The sequence below is a fragment of the Meles meles genome, chromosome X, assembly GCF_922984935.1.
Source record: "Meles meles chromosome X, mMelMel3.1 paternal haplotype, whole genome shotgun sequence".
In the NCBI taxonomy this organism is placed as follows: Eukaryota; Metazoa; Chordata; class Mammalia; order Carnivora; family Mustelidae; genus Meles; species Meles meles.
The window spans coordinates 15036018-15057769 of NC_060087.1; the positions used below are offsets into that span (position 1 = coordinate 15036018).

Consider the following 21752-nt stretch of genomic DNA (forward strand, 5'->3'; position numbering starts at 1 on the left):
GAAGATTTTCCTGTCACACACTTTTTACAGTGCCCTGTAATAAATCATGGCATTCATACCAATGATTGCTTTTGATTATTTGTGTTGAGATTTTGGTCCCTTTCATATTTCATTGTCCTTACAATTTGTATCACTTAACACCTTAAGACTAAGCTAGATATTTTCAGCTACGGTCCTATTTGGCTTTGAATAGGATGCTTTCTTCGTTGGTAACCATGGCAGACCTTTGCTAACAGAGCATCTCAATATCATATGACTTCGAACACCATCAAGCGAAGCAATTTACACAGCATTAGTTAAGTTATATTTTTAGATTTTATTTCTGAAAAGGCTAATTTTTATCAGCCTCTTTTGCGTAATTAGAATGACCATTGTGAAATACTTCATTCAGAGCCTCAATTAGCCTTGCTAAAATTACAAGACATTTTTTTCCCTCATTGAATGGGAAGCTGGGAATTTTAGATCAAGTATTGGCAAACTGGTTTGTTAAATTGATGCTGTGAATGGAGACCTCCTGAAGCTGAAAAAGAGGTGCCCATGGACAGAAAATATCTAATTAACTCTTAACCCTGACGGTGTCACACCGATGCTGTCCACTGGAAGCCATGCTGCCTGGTTTTCCTTTTCTTTCTCTTCCCTACCGTCCTCCACCCTCCATGCCCATGCTCTTCCGCTCAAGAACGTCATCAAATATTTTCTTTTTTCTCTATTGCTGATATGCTGCATGCTGCCCCAGTAGCCCATTCTTTTTCTTTGTTGATTAAGGCAGTATGTTGCAGTCAGAACAGACCTCTAAAATGGGGTTTGCAAAAGAGGTAAAAAATAAAGTCATGTGGGAGTGCCTGGGTGGCTCAGTGGGTTACGCCTCTGCCTTTGACTCAGATCATGATCTCAGGGTCCTCGGATCAAGCCCCACATTGGGCTCTCTGCTCACCCTCTATCTCTCTGCCTGCCTCTCTGCCTACTTGTGATCTCTGTCTGTCAAATAAATAAATAAAATCTTAAAAAAAAATAACGTCATGTGGAGGCTGTGGTCCAGAGGTTATTGTTTGATGTTCCTTGGGAAAATGTGCAAAAAAAAAAAAAAAATGACATACTATTTAGATGTTTATGTAAAATCCTTCAGCAGGAAATGGGTGAGAATATAGGGAAATCTCTTGTTTTTTTTTTTTTTTCTCTATTCAAGTGAATTAATTGTGGTCTGCTATGTTTTCCCCTTCAGGTCATCTGAACACTGTTCAGAATTGTAGTTACCCTGGATTTTCTGTATTTGTCAACTTCATGTCCCTGTCATAGATGGTCTGCTGTAAATCAGTTGCAGAACAAGCCAGAGAGTTTGGTTTACTGGAACTGAAAGAAGGATGGGTTAAAGCAGACATTTTTGCTTTTTTGAAGGAAACCCAGTCAAATCTCAGTAGCCAGAAGCCCAAGTATCCTAGAGACTTTATGTACAAGGACACTGAACCCCTCATCTTCTTATCTGTTTTCTGGCTTCCTTATTATTCTAAGACAAAAATGTAGTTGAACTCACACTGTATAAAGTAATATGACTAATCCTGAACCAACAGGACAATCCATAACCAACTGATATATTCACATAAGTCTTGCCTTCATTGAAGTGGCTGTTCTGAGAGGCTTAGTTCAGTAGACATTTAAGACTCTTCTAGAATCGCTTTCAGAGACTGTGACATATTCTATCGAATGATCTTCATTCTCACAAATGTTAGTCTTTTGACAACATGTGTACTTTTTTTGAAAAGATTAGAACTCACTGGATGTTAAGGATACCATATAAGGTGGATGGCCTAGGGGACCATTACTATTCTGGGCTTAAAATTGGGTTTGACTAAAGGAATTCATTATTCTTTGCCCATGGTAGAGGTGAAATACCTACAAAGTTTGGTTTAACTGGAGATGAGAAGTTCTAATACAAGAAAATTTGTCATCACAGTGGAAAACATGTTTACTATCCAAATAAAGTCAATATAATTTTATTTTATTTTTTAAAAAGATTTTATTTATTTATTTATTTGACAGAGAGAGATCACAAGTAGGCAGAGAGGCAGGCAGAGAGAGAGGGAGAAGCAGCTCCCTGCTGAGCAGAGAGCCCGATGCAAGACTCAATCCCAGGACCCTGAGATCATGACCCAAGCCGAAGGCAGAGGCCTTAACCCACTGAGCCACCCAGGTGCCCCATAAAGTAAATATAATTTTAAACCCCTGAATGCTTTTCTGATATTTTGATATTAAGGTTATGCTGGTTTCATGAAGTGAATTGAAAAGATTTTCCTCTTTTTTGATGGTTCGGAATAATTAAAGGCCCTGGTTCTCAAACTTGACATTGCAAATACATAAGGAATTGGAAAGAAAAAATACTGATATGTGAGTCCTACTCTCAGAGACCCTACTGGACACCTAGGGACTTTTAAAAGCCCCCTACATGATTCCAATGTATAGCCAAGAATGGGAATCATTGGTTTAAATAACATTAAAACTATTTTCTCTTGAAAATTGAGATAGAGCTCTGCTATAAAGCCACAGGGAGATGTACTGTTCAAGTTTTCTACTTCTTTTGAATCAGTTCTCAGTTCTCATAGTTTTATTTTCAGGGAAATCCTCCATTTCTCTAGACTATAAAAGTACATTGCCATAGATATCAGTATTATATTGTTTACATATATGTAACTCTTTTATCTAGTTCTCTATGTCTTTTTTTCTACTTTTGAATCTTACATATATTTTTTCAAGGTTTTGCTTGTTTAATTTTAAATTGTAACTTCTTCTTCTTCTGTAAAGATTCCATCTATTTCTTTGACAGAGAGAGAGAGATAGCAAGAGCAGAAACACAAGCAGGGGGAGTGGGAGAGGGAGAAGCAGATTCTCCACTGAGCAGGAAACCCGCCGTGGGGCTTGATCCCAGGATCCTGGGACCATGACCCAAGCTGAAGGCAGATGCTTAACGACTGAGCCACCCAGGCGTCCCTAAAAGATTTTAGAGTAATCTCTACACCCAGTGTGGGGCTCAAACTCACAATCCCGAGATCAGGAGTCATATGCTATAGTGATGAGCCAGTCAGACACCCTTAATCTTACATATTGTTTTTTCAAAATCTTTTTTTTTATAAAGATTTTATTTATTTATTTGAGAGACAGAGATCACAAGTAGGTGAAGAGAAAGGCAGAGAGAGAGGAGGAGGCAGACTCCCTGCTGAGCAGAGAGCCCGATGCGGGGCTCGATCCCAGGACCCTGAGATCATGACCTGAGCCGAAGGCAGAGGCTTTAACCCACTGAGCCACCCAGGCGCCCCTCAAAATCTTTTTTTTTAAAGATATTTATTTGTTTATTTGAGAGAAAGAGAGGGCATGAGCAAGGGAGACAAGCAGACTCCACGCTGATCTGGGAGCCTGACTCAGGGCCCCGTGATCATGACCTGAGCCAAGGCAGACACCCAATTGACTGAGCCATCCAGGTGCCTTGTTACATATTTTAAAATTTTCTCTTTTATCACTTATCCTCACGAGGCTCATGATGAGTTTATCAATTTTATTTGTTCTTTCAAAGAATCACCTTTCAGATTTATGTATTTTTTCTTTTTTGTTTGCTTTCTATTTCATTAATTTCAGCTTTTATCTTTATTTGATTGTCTTTATTGTTCTGTCCCTAATTTCCTCAGATGAATAGTCTTTCATGTGCATCTTCTTTAATAATGAAGGCATTTAAAGCTACACATCTTATCTATTTTTTTAAAAGATTTATTTATTTACTTGAGAGAGAGACTGTGAGAGAGAGGAAGTTGGAGAGGAGTAGAGGGAGAGAATCTCTGGTTGAGAAGATTCCCCTGGTCATTGGGATCCTGACTTGGGGCTCAATCTCATGACTCATGAGATTAAGACCTGAACTGAAACCAAGTTGGGCACTCAACAGCCTGAGTCACCCAGGTGTCCCCCACACATCTTTTCTAATTTTAGTTTTAAGTGAGACTTCTATCGAACTTGTAATTTTCCTTTACTTTTCTCTTTGATCTAATGCTTAAGATGACAGTTTTTAATTTCCAAGGATCTTAATTAAAGGAGCTAGAATTCTTAGAATCATATTTTTATTATTTAGTTCAAATTTTATTGGATTATGATATGAGAATATATCCTATGAAATGTTTACTATTTTGAATTTATTCAGGATTTCTTTGAAATCAAGTACATGATTGATTTTCATAAAGTCTCCTTGGACATATGAAAAATTAACTGTACTCTTTATAGGATGTAACGTTCTTCCTATATCTACATATTAAATTAAGTTCATTGATTAAATATTCAATTTTCCACATATTTAGTTTCTAATATATCTGTCTAAATATGTATATTATATATTGCTGCAAAGCAAGTTACCCAAGTACTTAGTGTTTTAAAACTACAAACATTTAGTGTCTCCCAGTTTCTGTGGGTCAGAAATTTGAGTGCAGCTTAGCTGAATAATTCTGGCTTAGGGTCTTTCATACTGTGATAGTCAAACTATTGACCAGGGCTGCAGTCATCTGAAAGGTTGACTGGGCTCAAGGACCCATTTCCAAGATTGCTAACTCATGTGGCTGCAGGGACAGCATTTCAGTTCCTCACTGGGTATTGGCAGAATAGCTCCATGGACTTCTCCACAGGGTACCTGAGTGTGTTCTCATGACATAGCAGCTAGCTTTCCCCAGAGCGAGTGATGCAAAAGAGAAAGCAGGCAGGAAATTGTAGTGTCTTTTATGACTTAGTCACCAAAGTTGCACCCTATCACTCCTGCTTTTTTTTTTTTTTCCCAATTCATTAGAAGCAAATTGCTAAATCCAACCCATATTCAAGATGAGGCAAATTAGGCTTCACCTTTTAAAAGGAGTGTCATGGGGTGCCTGGGTGGCTCAGTCAGTTAAGCAACTACCTTTGGCTCAGGTCATGATCCTGGGGTCCTGGGATCGAACCCCGCATCAAGCTCCCTGCTTAGCAAGGAGCCTGCTTCTCCCTCTCCCTCTGCCCGCCACTTCCCTTGCTTGTGTTTTCCCTCTCTCTATCAAATTAAAAAAAAAAAATCTTAAAAAAAAATAATAAAGGGAGCATCAAGAATTTGTAGACATAATTTTAAACCAATAATTCAATCTGAATTTTGTATTTGTGTTTGTATTTTTAAACAGTTTCTTCTTGCATTTAAAGTAGTTAAATATATGAAGCAAAAACTCATTCTTTTGTTTATTGAATACAAGTTCATGAATTGTATCTTCTTCATAAGTATCTTTTATTATGTAATGTTGCTTTGTAATCATGTTTAGCACTTTTATTTTTATTTATTTATTTATTTTTTTAAAGATTTTATTTATTTATTTGACAGAGAGAGATACAAGTAGGCAGAGAGGCAGGCAGAGAGAGTGAGAGGGAAGCAGGCTCCCTGCCGAGCAGAGAGCCCAATGCGGGACTCGATCCCAGGACCCTGAGATCATGACCTGAGCCGAAGGCAGCGGCCTAAACCACTGAGCCACCCAGGCGCCCTGTTTAGCACTTTTAATCTTAAATTCCACTGTCTTGTATCAATGTATACATTTTGTTTTCTCTTTGTTGTATTTACCTTGTTTTCAACCTCTCTTTACCTATTTTTAAATGTGTATTTCTCACAAACTATATATACCTGATTTTTGTATTCTGATATAGTCTAGTGATCTTGGTATTTTAATTGGAGAATTTAACCTATTCACATTTAGTATAACAACAGATATTTTTGAAAATTTTTCTTCTATTTTACTTTGCTTACTGTTTACCTCACTATGTTTCATGTTCTTCCTTTTCTTTTTGCTGTTTTGGTGAGGTTTTCTTTGGTGTTTTTACTGTGCTTTTCTATTCAATAGTGGCTATCTTCCCATTCCTGATAAATAATTTGTGTGTATATTTCTCAGGTAGGTATAACTTTATTTTTCCACCATTATCCTCTCTCTCCTCCAATGAGATAAATGTATTTATTTTCATGCTTTCTACATATGTTCCCCCATTAGGATGAGATTTGTGGAGAATTTGCTTTTCTTCCCTAACCTCCCCTGCAAATTCTAGTTACTGCTCATGCCATATTTTTAGTTCTTGACCATTATTAGGTTTTTCTTCGTAGTATATCTCTTCTATTTCTAGAATCCTTGCTTGGTACTTAAGTGCAAGTTCCACGTTATCACTACTGATTTATATTTATATTTATATTTATATTTATATTTATATTTATATTTAATTAGATACTGAAGGGTTCATTGTTCATTGTTCACATCTATAGTCTATATAATATATTCTTTCCACTTGGGTCTTTCCCTGGCTCTTACTTCGTTAGAATATTTTCTTGAGTGTTTTCTTCTATGGGGCACATGGGTGCTACATTCTCTGAATGCAAGCTCCTTAAATGCAGGGACTTCGTATTATTTACTTTTGTGTTTCTAGCACCAAAACTGTGTCTAGCACATAACAAGCCATCAATGCATGTTCATTGCTTTTGTGGTATTAGATCACTGCATACTCACATATGTCTTTTTTCTACTCTGATGATCATCTATGTTGTTGCTGATATTTGATCCTTTACACAGCTGCAAATATTATCTATCACCCTGAGAAGTTAATGCTGTTCTGTCCAATACAGAACTCTTGGTTTACAGTCCTTTTCTGTCTTTAATTTGTAGATTTATTCTACCATCTTCTATGTCCCACTACTGGATATGAGAAGTCTAATGCCAGGATGATTCTTTTCCCTTTGTAACTTACTTTTTCTCTCTAGTAGCTTCTAAGACTCTTACCTGGTAATAGGAATATTTTTTCTCCTATCAATTGTTTGTAGGATTCAGGAGCTCTTTGAGACTTCTCCCTTTCTTTATTATGTAATTATTGCCTCACTCCATCTGTTCCTTTTTCCTGATTCTGGAATGATTATTGGAATATTAGTTCTCTTGGCTTGATCTCTAATTTCTTACTCATGTCTTATGATTTCCATCATTTTGCTTTTTAATCTGTATGAGAGATTTTTCATCTGTTTGCTTTTTCGTGTCAATAATGTATTTTCTGGGGCACCTGGGTGGCTCAGTGGGTTAAAGCCTCTGCCTTCAGCTCGGGTTATGATCTCAGGGTCTGGGGATTGAGCCCCACATTGGGCTCTCTGCTTGGCGGGGAGCCTGTTTCCCCCTCTTTCTCTGCCTGCCTCTCTGCCTACTTGTGATCTCTGTCAAATAAACAAATAAAATATTTTTAAAAATAATGTATTTTCCAATCTGTTTCTTTTAATTAGCTCTAATCTATTGATATTTTAAATTTGGCAATCACACTTTAAATGGCAAGAATTATTAACTTTTTTTTTTAACGATTTTATTTATTTATTTGACAGAGAGAGAGATCACAAGTAGGCAGAGAGGCAGGCAGAGAGAGAGGAGGAAGCAGGCTCCCTGCGGAGCAGAGAGCCCGATGCGGGGCTCGATCCCAGGACCCTGAGATCATGACCTGAGCCGAAGGCAGCGGCTTAATCCACTGAGCCACCCAGGCGCCCAAGAATTATTAACTTTTTGTTCTTTATTTTATGGTCCTCTCATTTTTTTTTTTAAAGATTTTATTTATTTGACAGACAGATTTCAAGTAGGCAGAGAGGCAGGCAGAGAGAGAGGAGGAAGCAGGCTCCCTGCTGAGCAGAGAACCCGATGCGGGGCTCGATCCCAGGACCCTGGGATCATGACCCGAGCCGAAGGCGGAGGCCTCAACCCACTGAGCCACCCAGGCGCCCCTCATTTTTTAAAATAACATTTTCTTCTGTCCTCCAACAATTCTAGCTCATTAGGGGTTAGAACTTTAGCAGATCTGATTGGTCTGTTTCTCTCTGGTTACTGGATCCCCTTAAGTGCTAGGCTATTTTCATTTTCTATTCTCTGCTTAAGCTAGATTAAGCCTGTCTATAGTTGAAGGCACAATAGTTGCTACTCCTGTATCAAGAGTGTGAGAGGAAGTCTCTACATTCCTAGGGATCCCTAAATGCAAGTATTAGTTTTCTTTTAACTTCAGACATAGAGACGAAGTTCTCTACACTTTTTCTATTAGGATCCAGATCCTTCTCCCCCAAACCAGGACCACACTAATGCTCTGAGTCAGGGTTTCCCCTAATCAAGGGGGAAGAAATAAGGTTCAGGTCCCATCAGGTCTAGTTCTTCCATGTTCTCACCCCAAGACACTCTACTGCTGCTCCTCTTGCCCCCTTCAGGCCTGGAATCCCAAGAGAACCTATAGCCTTTAACACCCCTCAGATTACTCTGGTTTACCCATCCCAGCCAGCTGAGGGCTAGAGGAAGGAAGAGTTATCAGAGATGCAGAATCCATCCTTTTTTCTTTAAGTTATGATAAGGAATAGCCTATGTTTTTGCAATAGGCTCATACTATTTAAGCCCAATAAATTCATGAAGGTATATAAATTAATGTATAAGAAAATATAAAATAATGGGATCTTAAAATTAGAAATAACACGGAGTTCATAATAAAATGCATCTTCTCATTCATATGGTGTTGTATGGTTTTCATGCAATTTTATACATACAGCCTCATTCGAGTTCCAGAGTAGCCCTGCATGGTAAGTATGGAAGTTATCATCCCCATTTTACAGATGAGGGAACTATAACTCATAAAGATTAAAGAATTTGCCCAAGAACACATGGGTAATAGTGGAGGTGGACTAGCCAAGAAGTCTTCTTATTTCCGGTCCAGGACGCTATACTGCTGCTTGCTTGCTTGTTTGTTTCCAGTTGTCTTCAGAACATGTTACATTGCATGATGATTTGCGGAATCCCTGAGTTAACATATTGCAATCCATATTACATATTTTTTAACTAGTTCTACTATATGGGTATGAATAATTTTAAATATATGTAAATACTAGGACAGTGACTATAAGGTGGTAAGATTTTCTTTTGTAGTGTGAAATCTAAAAAAAGAGGAATCTGAAAATAGTTTGAAAAAGAGTAACGTAACTAGAATATGTATTTTATTTCCTGAAGGTAACTTTTTTGAAGGGGGACAGACATTTGGACATATGAGTACTTAAATTTTTCTCTTTGTGATGTATTTTTTCAACGTTCAGATTTATTTTACGGTGCAGTAGCAATGCATTTGACCATTTCCCTAGCAGGCATGGGTCTGTCCTGTTTGTTTTGTCTTGGAGTCTCGTAGTACAGAAGTAAATGAATCAATAGCTGCTATAAAGACCAGACCTCTGTCCTGATCCCAGTTCTTTTTCCCTAATAACGCTGTGTTTAAAAGTCTTATCTCATACTCGGGAGTGAGAATCAAAATATTTAACAGCTAATATGGCCCGGCCAGTGAGCAGCCATGGTATCTGCCAGCTGTCAGCACCTGGTACAGTTGTACGAGAGCGCACGGCTGCTATGTCAGCCCTGCTCACAGTTGCGCCGGGCCTTACACTCTGCTGCGTATTTTCATACCCATTCTCTTGTTTGATCTGGGGAGGAGGCGGATATAGTGTCATCTCCCTTTTGTACACCGAGGGATTCATGGCCCCAAGAAATTAAACAGAGGGCCTCTTAGAATGAAAGACTTCCAGCTCTTGGTTCAGTGTTCTTCCTTCGGTGGAAGTTTCCCTCTTTTCCAGGGAGAAAGAAGAGATAAGGTTAGCCATTTTTGATAGGACAAAAATCAGCTCCTTTCAGAGAAAACTCAGAGTAGGTAGTGGGTAGAATAAGCAGTCACCCTGTCCCCTGGAAGCTTCCTACCCCAAGCTAATGCTTCACTTCCAAAGTCCCTTCCAGGAGATGCCTGACCTCGAAGAGTGGAACTACCTCAAGTTAGTGAGCAGATTTTTCCCAGCGGAGGAAGTGATTCTGCCTCTTTTCTCCATCTTCACAGGGACGTTAAGTACAAAGCCTTATTTTAAAAGTACATTCTTTTAACTGCTTGTTTTCCCCCCTTCTCCTCCTTCCACAGAATGGTCTCCCCTCAGGGAGCAACTCATATATTTTTAATGGTGATTTTGTAGATCGAGGAAAACATTCCATGGAGATCCTAATGATCCTGTTTGTGAGTTTTCTTGTCTACCCCAATGACCTGCACTTGAACAGAGGGAACCATGAGGATTTTATGATGAATCTGAGGTAACCTAGGCCTTTAGATTTCCTCTTTTATTTCCCATACTGAAAAACACTGCCAGGTTTAGTTCCTAGCAGAGAGTTACAAGTGAGTGCAGAGAAGTAGAGATGAGGAGAATCTCAAGGAAGATCCTCAAGCCTTACCTCAATGTACTACCTCAGTCTTCTACTGAGTGGGTATACGTTGCTCTGAAGTCTTCTTCCCATATTTTCTTCTAGTTCTGTCCTTGCTTCTCCCTTCTGTTATGTTCTTTCTCTTCCTCCCATGCCTCCCATCATAGGCCAAATTGCTTCCTGGATGGATGTGTTAGGCCAGTTTTGGAGGTGTGGTAGTTTCTATGAGCAGGCATAGATGAGATCATTCTGTTGCTACTCTTTTGGCTTGCCTCAGATGTTGTCTCAGAAACTAGTGCTGTGTTTTTCACTGATGTGTATATTTTTTATGACATGGTGATTGCTTCTGGCATAATTGTTCATAAACACATTTGAGAACAGCTGTAATGTAGCATTTCAACTATCTGACTCACTGGAGAGTTGAGGAATAAAGATTGGTTAAATAGCTTATCAAATTTTGCTGAAAGACATAGTCAGTGATAAATGTTCCCCTTTCCCTTCTTTCTTCTTCCTTCACCCCTTCTTCACCAGTTTGCTCTAGGGCAGTAGAAGGCATGACGTGTCTCATGCTTTTATTTCTAGGTTTTTGGGTGCCTTGATCAAAGCTCATCAACTGATGAGTTTTGCCTTTGGGGCAGTTTCACCCCCTGGCTTTGAGTATAGATTTTCAATTATGTTTCAAGTATGGAAACAGATGCTAAGACTATGATGAAAAAAGTCCCAGACTGTTATCAGAGGTCCTTTATATGTAATGTAGCTCAAAAGGTTTATTTGGGCATGCCACTTATCCTTTCATTTATTCAGTTAGCCAATCATATTTATCTCATGTCTATGATGGTTAATGAAAGAGACAAGTCCTCTGCCCTCACAGAGTTTACATCTAGCAGGGAAGACTTACATTGAACAGGTTTTTCAAGTGTTATGAGTTTGTAAAGTGGGGACCTAATTTGTCTGGGGAGTGATAGAAGGTTCTCCCGTAGAAGTATGGTATCAGCCTGAAACCTGAGGATGAATTAGGCAATTCAGAGATGAGGAATGATATTCCACACTGAGGGGACAACTTAGGTAGAGTATGAGACAAGACTTTTTAGATTTGAAAGAACTTTAGGAGGGTAGGAGCACAGACTGAGGGACAGGATGGTCCCTAACAGGGCTGGAGACATAAGACATGGTTGGATCATGCACAGGAATTTAGACTTTTTCCTAAGGAATGCAAAGGAATTTAGACCTTTTTCTAAGGACAACAAAAATAATCATAAAAGAGTATCATAAAATTTGTGTTCTAAATGCAGCAGGAAGAAATATTTGAATGTGGGAGACCAATTAGGAGGTAGTTGAAGAGATAGATGATGGGTTCTCATGTAGACTAAGGTAGTAGGGATGGAGATGCAAAGAAGTAGACAGATACAAGAAGAGTTTAGGCAATGATGGTTTAAAGTGTGGTAATGTGATATGGGGGGCTTGAAAGAAGAGAGAATCAAGGATAACCTCCAGGTTTCTGGCTTTAATGTGAGAGTACGTTGGCATTGTTCACTGATATTGGGAACATGACAAGAAGAAAAGGTTGAGATGAGAACGAACGGTAAGTTCATTTTGGGGTAAGGTGATTTGAAGTGCTTTTGATTAGGTAGCTGCATATTTGTGTCCAGAGCGCAGAAATGCAGTGTGGCCTGCAGCATTGTCTGGCAATATTGGCACATACATAGTACCCAGAGACCTAGGCAAGGATGAGATTGCCAAGAGAGAGTGAAGGGAGAAGAGGGCCTAGGATAGAATCTGAAGGAATGCCACCATTCAAGGCGAGGCAGAGAAAAACTTGCAAAGGAGATGTAGAATACCCAGAGAGGTACAAGGAAAACCAAGAGGGTTTATTGTCACAGAGTCCAAGAGAAGAAAACTTTTCCAGAAGGATGATGTAGTCCACTATATTTAGTGCTTCAGAAAGGGCAAGAAAGATGAGATCTGCAAGGTGTCCATTGGATTTAACAACATAGACACCTTTGGCGAGTGCAGGACTGAATTCATCTCGGGAAACACCAAGTTACACTGTAGAAGCCTGATATGATATGATTTGCATGGAAACCTGGAATAAATATGCTGTGTTCTGACTTCCCTTTCTTGGGCCTTAAGAATATATATGATTGTCCTAAGGCAAGGAAAAGTCATTTAAAAAATTTCCATCATTGACGTTCCCTTCATGATTACTATTCAGGCATGAAAATTCCTGACTCTTTCTATTAAAGTATTGAATACTATTACATGAACTCTATCAGAGAGAGTGTAAAGGGCCAACTTGTTGTCTTCTAGTCTTTTCTTTGTCTCTGTTCTGTCTCTCCCCCCAACCCCCCCTTCCTGCACCTTCATTCATTCACTCTAAGATTTAGGATGTCTGAGAAATTCTATCTAAATGAAAAGCATTCTCCCACACAGCTTCCCCCAGCTGCCATGGCACCCTTCTCCGAGTACTCACAGCAACTACACATCCTATACCTAGCATGTATTTCTTAAGTTGCCTTGAAAATTGTTTCATGAAAGCTTATCTTCCTTCTCCATGCTATAAGTTCCTTCCGAGCAGGGATGATGTCATTGGCTGCTTTTGTTCTTTCCCATCATGCCTAGCAAAAACTTGGGTAAGTAATAGTTTCAACTAAACTCTAGTTTCTTGAGTTCTTCATACTTGTGATAATGAGATGTCAGTAGGTCCCCTTGTTGCATGACTAACATAAGTAGGAGTTATCAACATTTAATCAGTTTTGAACACCATTGTTTTTTTTTCAGGTATGGCTTCACAAAAGAAATTTTGCATAAATACAAGGTAAGACTCATACTTTTTTTAAAAAAATATTTTTAATATATTTATTTGACAGAGAGAGAGATCACAAGTAGGCAGAGAGGTAGGCAGAGAGAGAGGAGGAAGCAGGCTCCCTGCCAAGCAGAAAGCCTAATGGGGGGCTCGATCCCAGGACCCTGGGATCATGACCTGAGCTGAAGGCAGAGGCTTAACCCACTGAGCCACCCAGGCGCCCCTCGTACTTTTTTTTTTTTTTTAATGCATTCTCTTTGCTGCTTATCCATAGAACTACAAAAAAAGAGCCTTTGAGAAGGGTGATGGGTTTAAAAAGATTAATAAATAAAAGCACAGCAGGAAGCTCTGGCCAGGGTAGAGACCTAATTTTCTTCCTGGACCAAACCAAGCTTTTTCATTGTGACTTTCGTTGTTAGTTTCAGCACAGATACAAACATATTCTATTGTTGTAAACGGACCCAGGATTTGTTTTATGGTAAACATGCAGATACAGAAATGATTATCGCAAAGGAAGAGATTTGTACTCACTTTAAGTGAGTAAAGGAGTGGGCTCTGGATTGGTTAGTTTGCATATGAAAGACACTCATCTGCATATGAAAGGTAAATCATCTGTGATTTCTAGGAATTAGCTACCTCTGGGAGGAGCAATCTCTCCTCTAGGGTCAGCAAGGCGCCAAGTTGTCAAAGTATCAAAAACATAGAATAAAAACCAAACAAATGTAGAATGCATGATTAATGTATGCTGGTGGGTTGGTGACTCCATGACTCCTTTGTGTGGCATGAAAGCTATTGCTTTTAGTGATAAACTTGAACTTACCAAAAAACAAAACTTACTCCAGTTCTTACCTACAGATGCATGGAAAGAAAATCTTACAAATCTTAGAAGATGTCTATACCTGGCTCCCAATTGGTACAATCATTGACAATGAAATCCTGGTCATCCATGGTGGGATATCAGAGTCCACAGACTTGAATTTGCTCCACCGTATAGAAAGACACAAAGTAAGAAGCAATGTTTACATAAATCTTGTCTCAGAGTTTTTATAAGGGGATATACACCTCTTTTCATTTCTAATTTTGTATTCGTTTGCATTTTAGTAGTTGTCATAACTCTGCAAAAATTAGTACAAATTTTTAGAAAATCTATGATTGCAAGATAAAGAACTGAATGGGTAACTTCTACATATGGCAAATGTATTTTTTTAACTTCATGATGTAAGTGGAAAACGAGGAACTGTTGGCATTTCATATCGTTTCTAAAAGTGAAGAATCCTGATTTTTTAAAATTAAAATTTCTGATTAATGCTGTAGTAAAATATACACAACATGAAATGAACCACTTTTATTAACCATTTTTAAGTGCAGAGCTCAGTGGCATTAAGTACATTCTCATTGTTGTGCCATCATCCCCACCATCCATCCCCAGAATTTTTCATCTTCCCAAACTGAAACTCGACCCGTTAAGCGGCAGCTCTCCAATCTCCCCTCTTCCTAGCCCCTGCTGACCACCATTCTATCTTCTGTCTCTGAATTTGACTACTCGGGGTGTCTCATATAGATGGAATCATAGAGCAACTTATTTCGAATTGCTATGACTTCTCTTATACTCCAAAGGGCTCCGGGTATTTTGGGGGGAAATATTCTAAACTGAGTAATCAGATTCAGTACCACAGAAGCAGAGCAAGAACAGGTAGAGAACCTCTAAGGAAAGAGGCTGAGTGGCCTGTAAAGCTCCCATACTTAGGAAAGGGCTGCGGCTGGGTCTTGCCGAGTAACTGGAATTATCTGGGTCCTGTACCAGGGCCCATGCAAAGCCTGCAGACCAGGGGCATAGGATGTGCCCTGTGAGCATGAGGACCAATAGCAGCTCTAGAACCAGATGATCGGATACGGTCCTAGTGAGAAATCTGAACCCTTACCCCTCCAGACTGAGAGTCAACTTCCAACCAACCCAGGCAAGTAGAGTCTAGAGCTGGAATTTCATTTGGTATAATCAGAAGTGCGACCCCTCCTCACCTTGAGTTTCTGGAACCCTTATTCCTTTATATACATATGAAAGATAGTATTATTGCTAACTTCTTCTCATCCTTTTAATATCAGCTTAAATGGACTCCTCCTCTGGAAAGCCTTCCATGACCTCCGGACTACGCCAGGTCCGCTTCTGTCTGCTCTCGAGCCCCTTGTACATATCCTTTATAACAGTTACCAGAACTGAGTGTAGAATTGGGGTACTATTTGCTATCCTCCCCTGCGTCTCTCATTCACTGATATAACTCCAGCACCTAAGATGTCGTGAATACTTTTTGTTTTTTTACTTTTTTATAATCTATGTTTTTAAAAAATTTTTGAATTAACATATAATGTATTATTGGCACTAGGGGTACAGGTCTGTGAATCGCCAGGTTTGTACTTCACAGCACTCACCATATCACATACCTTCCCCAATGTTCATAACCCAACCACCCTCTCCCTACCGCCCCCCCCGCCACCCCGGCAACCCTCAGTTTGTTTTGTGAGATTAAGAGTCTCTTATGGTTTGTCTCCCTCCCGATCCCATCTTGTTCCATTTATTCATTTCCTACCCCCTAAACCCCCCACATTGCCTCTCAACTTCCTCATATCAGGGAGATCATATGATAATTGTCTTTCTCTGATTGACTTATTTTGCTAAGCATAATACCCTCTAGTTCCATCCATGTCATTGCAATGGCAAGATTTCATTTCTTTTGATGGCTGCATAGTATTCCATTGTATATATATCTCTCTCACATCTTCTTTATCCATTCATGAGTTGTTGGACATCTAGGTTCTTTCCATAGTTTGGCTATTGTGGACATTGCTGCTATAAACATTCGGGTGTATGTGCCCGGATGATGTAGTGAATACTTAATCAGTATTTGTTGGCTGTGTCCTAAGACATTTAAGAACAAAGCAGGGAAGACTGAAGACAAAACTGGATAGAAACTTCTTTACCACCCCTTTCCTGATTCTGTGGTGATTTTACATCCCTCCTCTCCAACCTCACCCAACCGTGACCGTATCTCCTGGCTTGTACCTGTTGTTCTGGTAATTGTTAATAGTGCCTCCCTTTACGCTCAGTACTCCGATTGCAATAAATTTTAAGGTCACCCTGCACTGAAGGCTTCTTTCTCATGGTATCAGCAAATAGTCAAGCCAGTAAAACATTTTGATCAAGATAGTCAGTTTCACATAACGAGGGGACGTGATTCTAGCCAAGAGTGAGGGAACACGATGTTTTAGTCAGTCAGGTATTGTCAAGCACGCAGCAGGAGTGCCGTAATCTACCACCACCTGCCCTGCGACAACAGCGCTCATCAGCCACGGCAGCCACTACAATTGATCTGATTGAAAACTTAGCCTTTTCCGAAGGGAGCCTGAGCAGCCAGCCCTCTCTAGAGCTTTCTGAGCTATGAAGAGCATGGCTTGGGGTGCCTGGGTGGCTCAGTTGGGTAAGTCTCTGACTCTTGGTCTCAGCTCAGGTCTCTATCTCAGGGTCGTGAGTTCAAGCCCCAAGTTGGGTTCCATGCTGGTTGTGGAGCCTACTTAGAAAAAAAAATAATAATAAAAGAGCATGTCTCTGGAATGGCTGTTACTATCTTTGTGGAGACCAAAGGGTGAGAGCCACCTTGACCTAGTAAAGTTCATGAAGCTCTGACATCAGATGGCCAAAGCCAGCTTTACATCTTACTTCTGCCACTTCCTGGCTGGGTAACTGGGTATGAAAGGTTTTGAAACATCAGTTTCTGCCCCTGCACATGGAAGCTAAAAATACCTACTATATTAAATTGTTAGGAGGATTAAATATAATTATTTAGGTGAAGAAAACAGCATAGAGTAAGCTCTGAACACAAAACACTCTCCCTCCAACTCTCTCCTCTCTTTCCTGATACTTGGAACAGAAGGTTGAATTTTAGTCACCAAGACACCCCTTGGGGAGAAGTTTTTAGGCCAGAAGTTTTCCCAAGAAAACAAATTTTACTTCCTTTGGGGGTCATCATTCCACCTACTCATAAGCCTTGTTTTAAAGATAGAAATCTGACTTGTGTACTTCTTGCGTCTTCTATTCCTCCTACAATGAGGTTGAATTGGCAGCACATACTTATTGTATTAAATGCAATTGAACTGTAGCAAAAGTAGAAGATTTAAGATTTGAAACTCTACCAAATGAAACGCAAAAGTAGATTTTCAGGTCCAGTTTTATACCTTTCCCATTTTCTCCACTTTCCCATCCCTTAGGACCCTCTAAGGGTAGGGAGGACCACACTTCCTGGTTTATGCCGGCTGTTGCGGTATGGTTGTTAATGGCGGCAGGGAGTAGGGTTGGGGGGAACCTGATGACAACCTCCTTCTAGGTTCACCAAAGGCATTTTGTAAGGAGGGTAGGCTGCTGGGGGTGTCAGTGCAGAGGAACAGAGAAGGACGATTCTGTAAGACTGAGATTCTAGTTTACAATGCTTTCAACTCCCTGGCAGGGGGCAGGAGAAAGGATGGCTAGCAGCACTCCCAGGGTAAAATGGTGGCGTGGAACTCTAGGGAGGAGCTGGGCAAAGTATCCTGACCCTAAGTGGCCTGGAAAAACACACCTTCTTCATCAGCTGAGGCACGGCAGCAGAGACAGAGCGGCAACGGGCACTGGCGTTTCTGCCGGCAGCACATGAAGCACAGGGTTTGGCTAAAGTGTGCATTTGTTTTGTAGATGAAATCTGTGCTGATGCCACCAATTTCCGTAGATGAAGACCATGATACTGACTTGAAGAAATCTAAAATTGGTGCAACTATTGTACCTCGGGAAAGCAAAACAAATGAATCCCCTTCCGAACAGTTAACAAAGCATGAATGGGAACAGGTAGGTATCAAAGTGTTCACCGAAGTGGCAGTGAAGATGTCTTATTGATGATGCTGTTCCTTAGATCCATAACAAGTGACTTACCTTTATAAGCATACTCTTCTTTCTGAATTCATCACTGTACTTTTAATAGCTTCGCTCAGATAGACTTGCATTTAAAGTATATAATTCAGTGGTTTCAGTATATTTGCAGTGTTGAGCAACTGTCACGACGATCTAAGTTTAGAACGTTTTCATCACCTGAAAAAGAAACTCCATACCTCATTCCCTCCCCAATCACCCCCTGCCCCAGCTTTAGGCAACCGCTAATCTACTTTTGGTCTTTATAGATTTGCCTATTCTGGACATGCTATAGAAATGGACCCATACAATATGTCTGACTTCTTGTACTCAGCCCAATGTTTTGAGGTTCATCCATGTTGTACTTCGTTGTGTGGATATGCTACATTTTGTTTAGTCATTCATCAGTGGGTAGACATTTGAGTTGTTTCTGCTTTTTGGCTATTATGAATAATGCTGCTATGAACACTCACATACAAGTTTTCCTGTGGGGAGGGTTTTCATTTCTCTTCAGTATATACCTGAGAGTGGAATTGCTCAGTCATAAGATAATTCTAAGTTGAACATTTTGAGAAACTTCCAAACTGTTCTCCCCAGGAGCTGCACCATTTTACATTTCCATTACCAATGCATGAAGGTTCCAATTTCTTCACACCCTCACTAAGAAATTGTCTCTCCTTTTGATTATGGCTGTCCTAGTGGGTGTGAAGTCGAATCTTATTATGGTTTTGATTTGTTGTGGTTTTGGTATTTCTCTAATGATGTTGAGCATCTTTTTGTGCTAATTGACCATCTGTATGTCTTGGGAGAAATATCTATTTAGATCCTTTGCTCATTTAAAAGGTTGAGTTATTTATCTTTTTTTTTAAAGATTTTATTTATTTATTTGACAGATAGAGATCACAAGTAGGGAGAGAGGCAGGCAGAGAGAGAGAGAGAGGAGGAAGCAGGCTCCTTGCCAAGCAGAGAGCCTGATGCGGGGCTCGATCCCAGGACCCTGGGATCATGACCTGAGTGAAAGGCAGAGGCTTTAACCCACTGAGCCACCCAGGCGCCCCAAGTTATTTATCTTTTTATTATCGCATTGTAAGCGTTCTTCATATATTCTGGATATAAATTCCTTATCAGATATATTATTTGCCAATATTCTTTCCTATTCTGTTGGCTATCTTTTCCTTCTCTTGATGGTATTATTTGCAGCACAAAAGTTTTAAATTTTGATGAAATCTAGTATTTATTTTTTTACTTGTGTTTTTGGGGTTTTATCTAAGAAACCTTTGCCTAACCCAAAGTCATGAGGATTTATTGCTCTATTTTCTTCTGAGAATTTTATAGATTAAGTGCTTATATTTGGGTAATCCATTTTGAGTTAATTTTTGTGTATGCTGGGAGGTAGGGGTCTAACTTTATTCTTTCACATGTGGATCTCCAGTTATCCCAATACCACTTACTAAAAGGACTAGTCTCATTGAATTTTCTTGGCACTTTTATCAAAAATCAACAGACCATAAATATGAAGGTTTATTTCTAGACTCTTAATTCTATTCCCTGATCTATATGCCTATCCTTACATTAGCACTACACAGTTTTGAATACTGTAGCTTTGTAGAAAGTTTTGAAACTGGAAAATGTAAGTTCTTTGTTTTGTTGTTCTTTTTCAAGATTGTTTTGACTGGGGGCGCCTGGGTTGCTCAGTTGGTTGAGTGACTGCCTTCAGCTCAGGTCGTGATCCTGGAATCCAGATGGGGCCAGTGGCAGTGGGGCTCCCTGCTCAGCAGGGGGTCTGCTTCTCCCTCTGCCCTTCCCCTCTCATGCTCTCTCTCTCTATCATTCTCTCTCTCAAATAAACAAATAAAATCTTCAAGGAAAAAAAAAAAGATTGTTTTGACTGTTCTGGGTCCCTTGAATTTCCATATGAATTTTAGGGTCAGCTTGTCAATTTCTGCCAAAAGACAGGTGGGATTTTGGTAGGAATTGCTTTGAATCTGTGTTCTTATTGCAATCTTAACAATATTATATACCCAATTCCATGAATATGGAATGTCTTTCCATGTATTTAGATCTTTAATTTCAACAGTGTTTTGTAATAATGTACACCGAGGCACTTGTTCTGCTCAAGTGATGTTATTGTGTAAAACAGAATTGTTTTTTAAATTACCTTTAGAAATACAGTTGACTTATGTATACTGATCTCATGTTATGAACCTTGATATGCCTGTTTATTCATTCTAATGACTTTTAGTGGTTCCTTGGGACTTTCCTTTATTTTTTTTTTTAAAGATTTTATTTATTTATTTGACAGACAGAGATCACAAGTAGGCTGAGAGGCAGGCAGAGAGAGAGAGAGAGGAATGGAAGCAGGCTCCCTGCATAGCAGAGAGCCCGATGTGGGGCTCAATCCCAGGACCCTGGGATCATGACCTGAGCGGAAGGCAGAGGCTTTAACCCACTGAGCCACCCAGGAGCCCTTCCTTGGGACTTTCTATATACATGAGTATGTTATCTGTGAATAGAGATAATTTTGCTTCTTCCTTTCCAAACTGGCTGCCTTTTATTTCTTTTTCTTCCTTAATAACCCTGCCTAGAACCTCCAGTACGGCATTGAATAGAAGTGGTGAGAGTAGACAGACATCCTTTTCTTATTCCTGATATTAGGGGAAGGCATTCAATCTTTCACCATTAAGTATATTAGCTGCCCTTCATCATGAGGATGTTCCCTTCTGTGCCTACTTTGTTGAATGTTTTTATCATGGAAGAGTGTTGGATTTTGTCAAATGATTTTTTTGTATCTATTAAGATGATCTTATGGGGTTTGCTCTTTATTCTATCAATATGGTGTATTACATTGATTGATTTAAACCAACCTTACATTCCTGGGACAAATCCCACTTAGTCATGGTGTGTAATCCATTTTATATGCTGCTCACGTCAGTTTGCTAATTTTTTAAAAGAATTTTACATCTATATTCATAAGGGTGTTCTGTAGTTTTCTTGTGATGTCTTTGGTATTAGCATAAGACTGGCCTCATAGGATGAGTTGGGAAGCATTAGGTCCTCTTCCAGTTGTTGGAGGAGTTTATGAAGGACTGATAATAATTTTTCTTCAAATGTTTGGTAGAATTCATCAGTGAAACGATCTGAGCCTGGGCTTTTCTTTGTAGGAATTTAAAAAATTACTAATGTAGTCTTCTTTCTTGCTATAGTTCTATTCGGATTTTTTTATTTCTTCTTGAGTAGTTTGTATGTTGGTAGTCCTGAGAGTTTCTCTTCCTTGGAATCTGTCCATTTCATCTAATTTATCTTGTTGTTTGTAATACATGCATATTCAAACACACATCGCGTCGGTAGTGCTGTCACCGCTTTCATTCCTAATTTCAGCCAGGTGAGTCTCTTTTTATCCTTGGTCCGTCTCACTAAGGTTTGTTAATTTTATTGATCTTTTCACAAAACCAATTTTTGGTTTTATTGACTTCCTTTATTATTTTCTATTCTCTCTGTCATTTATTTCTACCCTAATCTTTATTATTTCCTTTTTTCTGTTTGCTTTAGATTTCGTTTGCTCTTCTTTTTCTAGTTTCCTAAGGCGAAAGGTAATGTCATTAATTTGAGATCACTTGCCTTTTTTAATGAGGCTATACATTTCCCTGTCACTACTACCTTAGCTCCATCCCGTAAGTTTTGCCATGTTTTGCTTTCATTTTCATCCATCTCAAAGTATTTTCTAATTTCTCTTGTGATTTCTTCTTTAACCCATACATTATTTAGCAGCATGTTATTT

The 21752-nt window shown here is 39.4% G+C and overlaps 1 protein-coding gene across 1 annotated transcript in view; it reads left to right on the plus strand.

Annotated features, from left to right (window-relative positions):
* PPEF1 (protein phosphatase with EF-hand domain 1) overlaps positions 1–21752 on the plus strand; it is a 110150-nt gene that overhangs the window by 59646 nt on the left and 28752 nt on the right. The window contains exons 8-11 of the mRNA XM_045994723.1: positions 9967–10133; positions 13020–13056; positions 13900–14049; positions 17765–17914. Of these exons, the coding sequence (XP_045850679.1) occupies positions 9967–10133; positions 13020–13056; positions 13900–14049; positions 17765–17914 (504 nt within the window). The remainder of the gene's footprint in view (positions 1–9966; positions 10134–13019; positions 13057–13899; positions 14050–17764; positions 17915–21752) is intronic.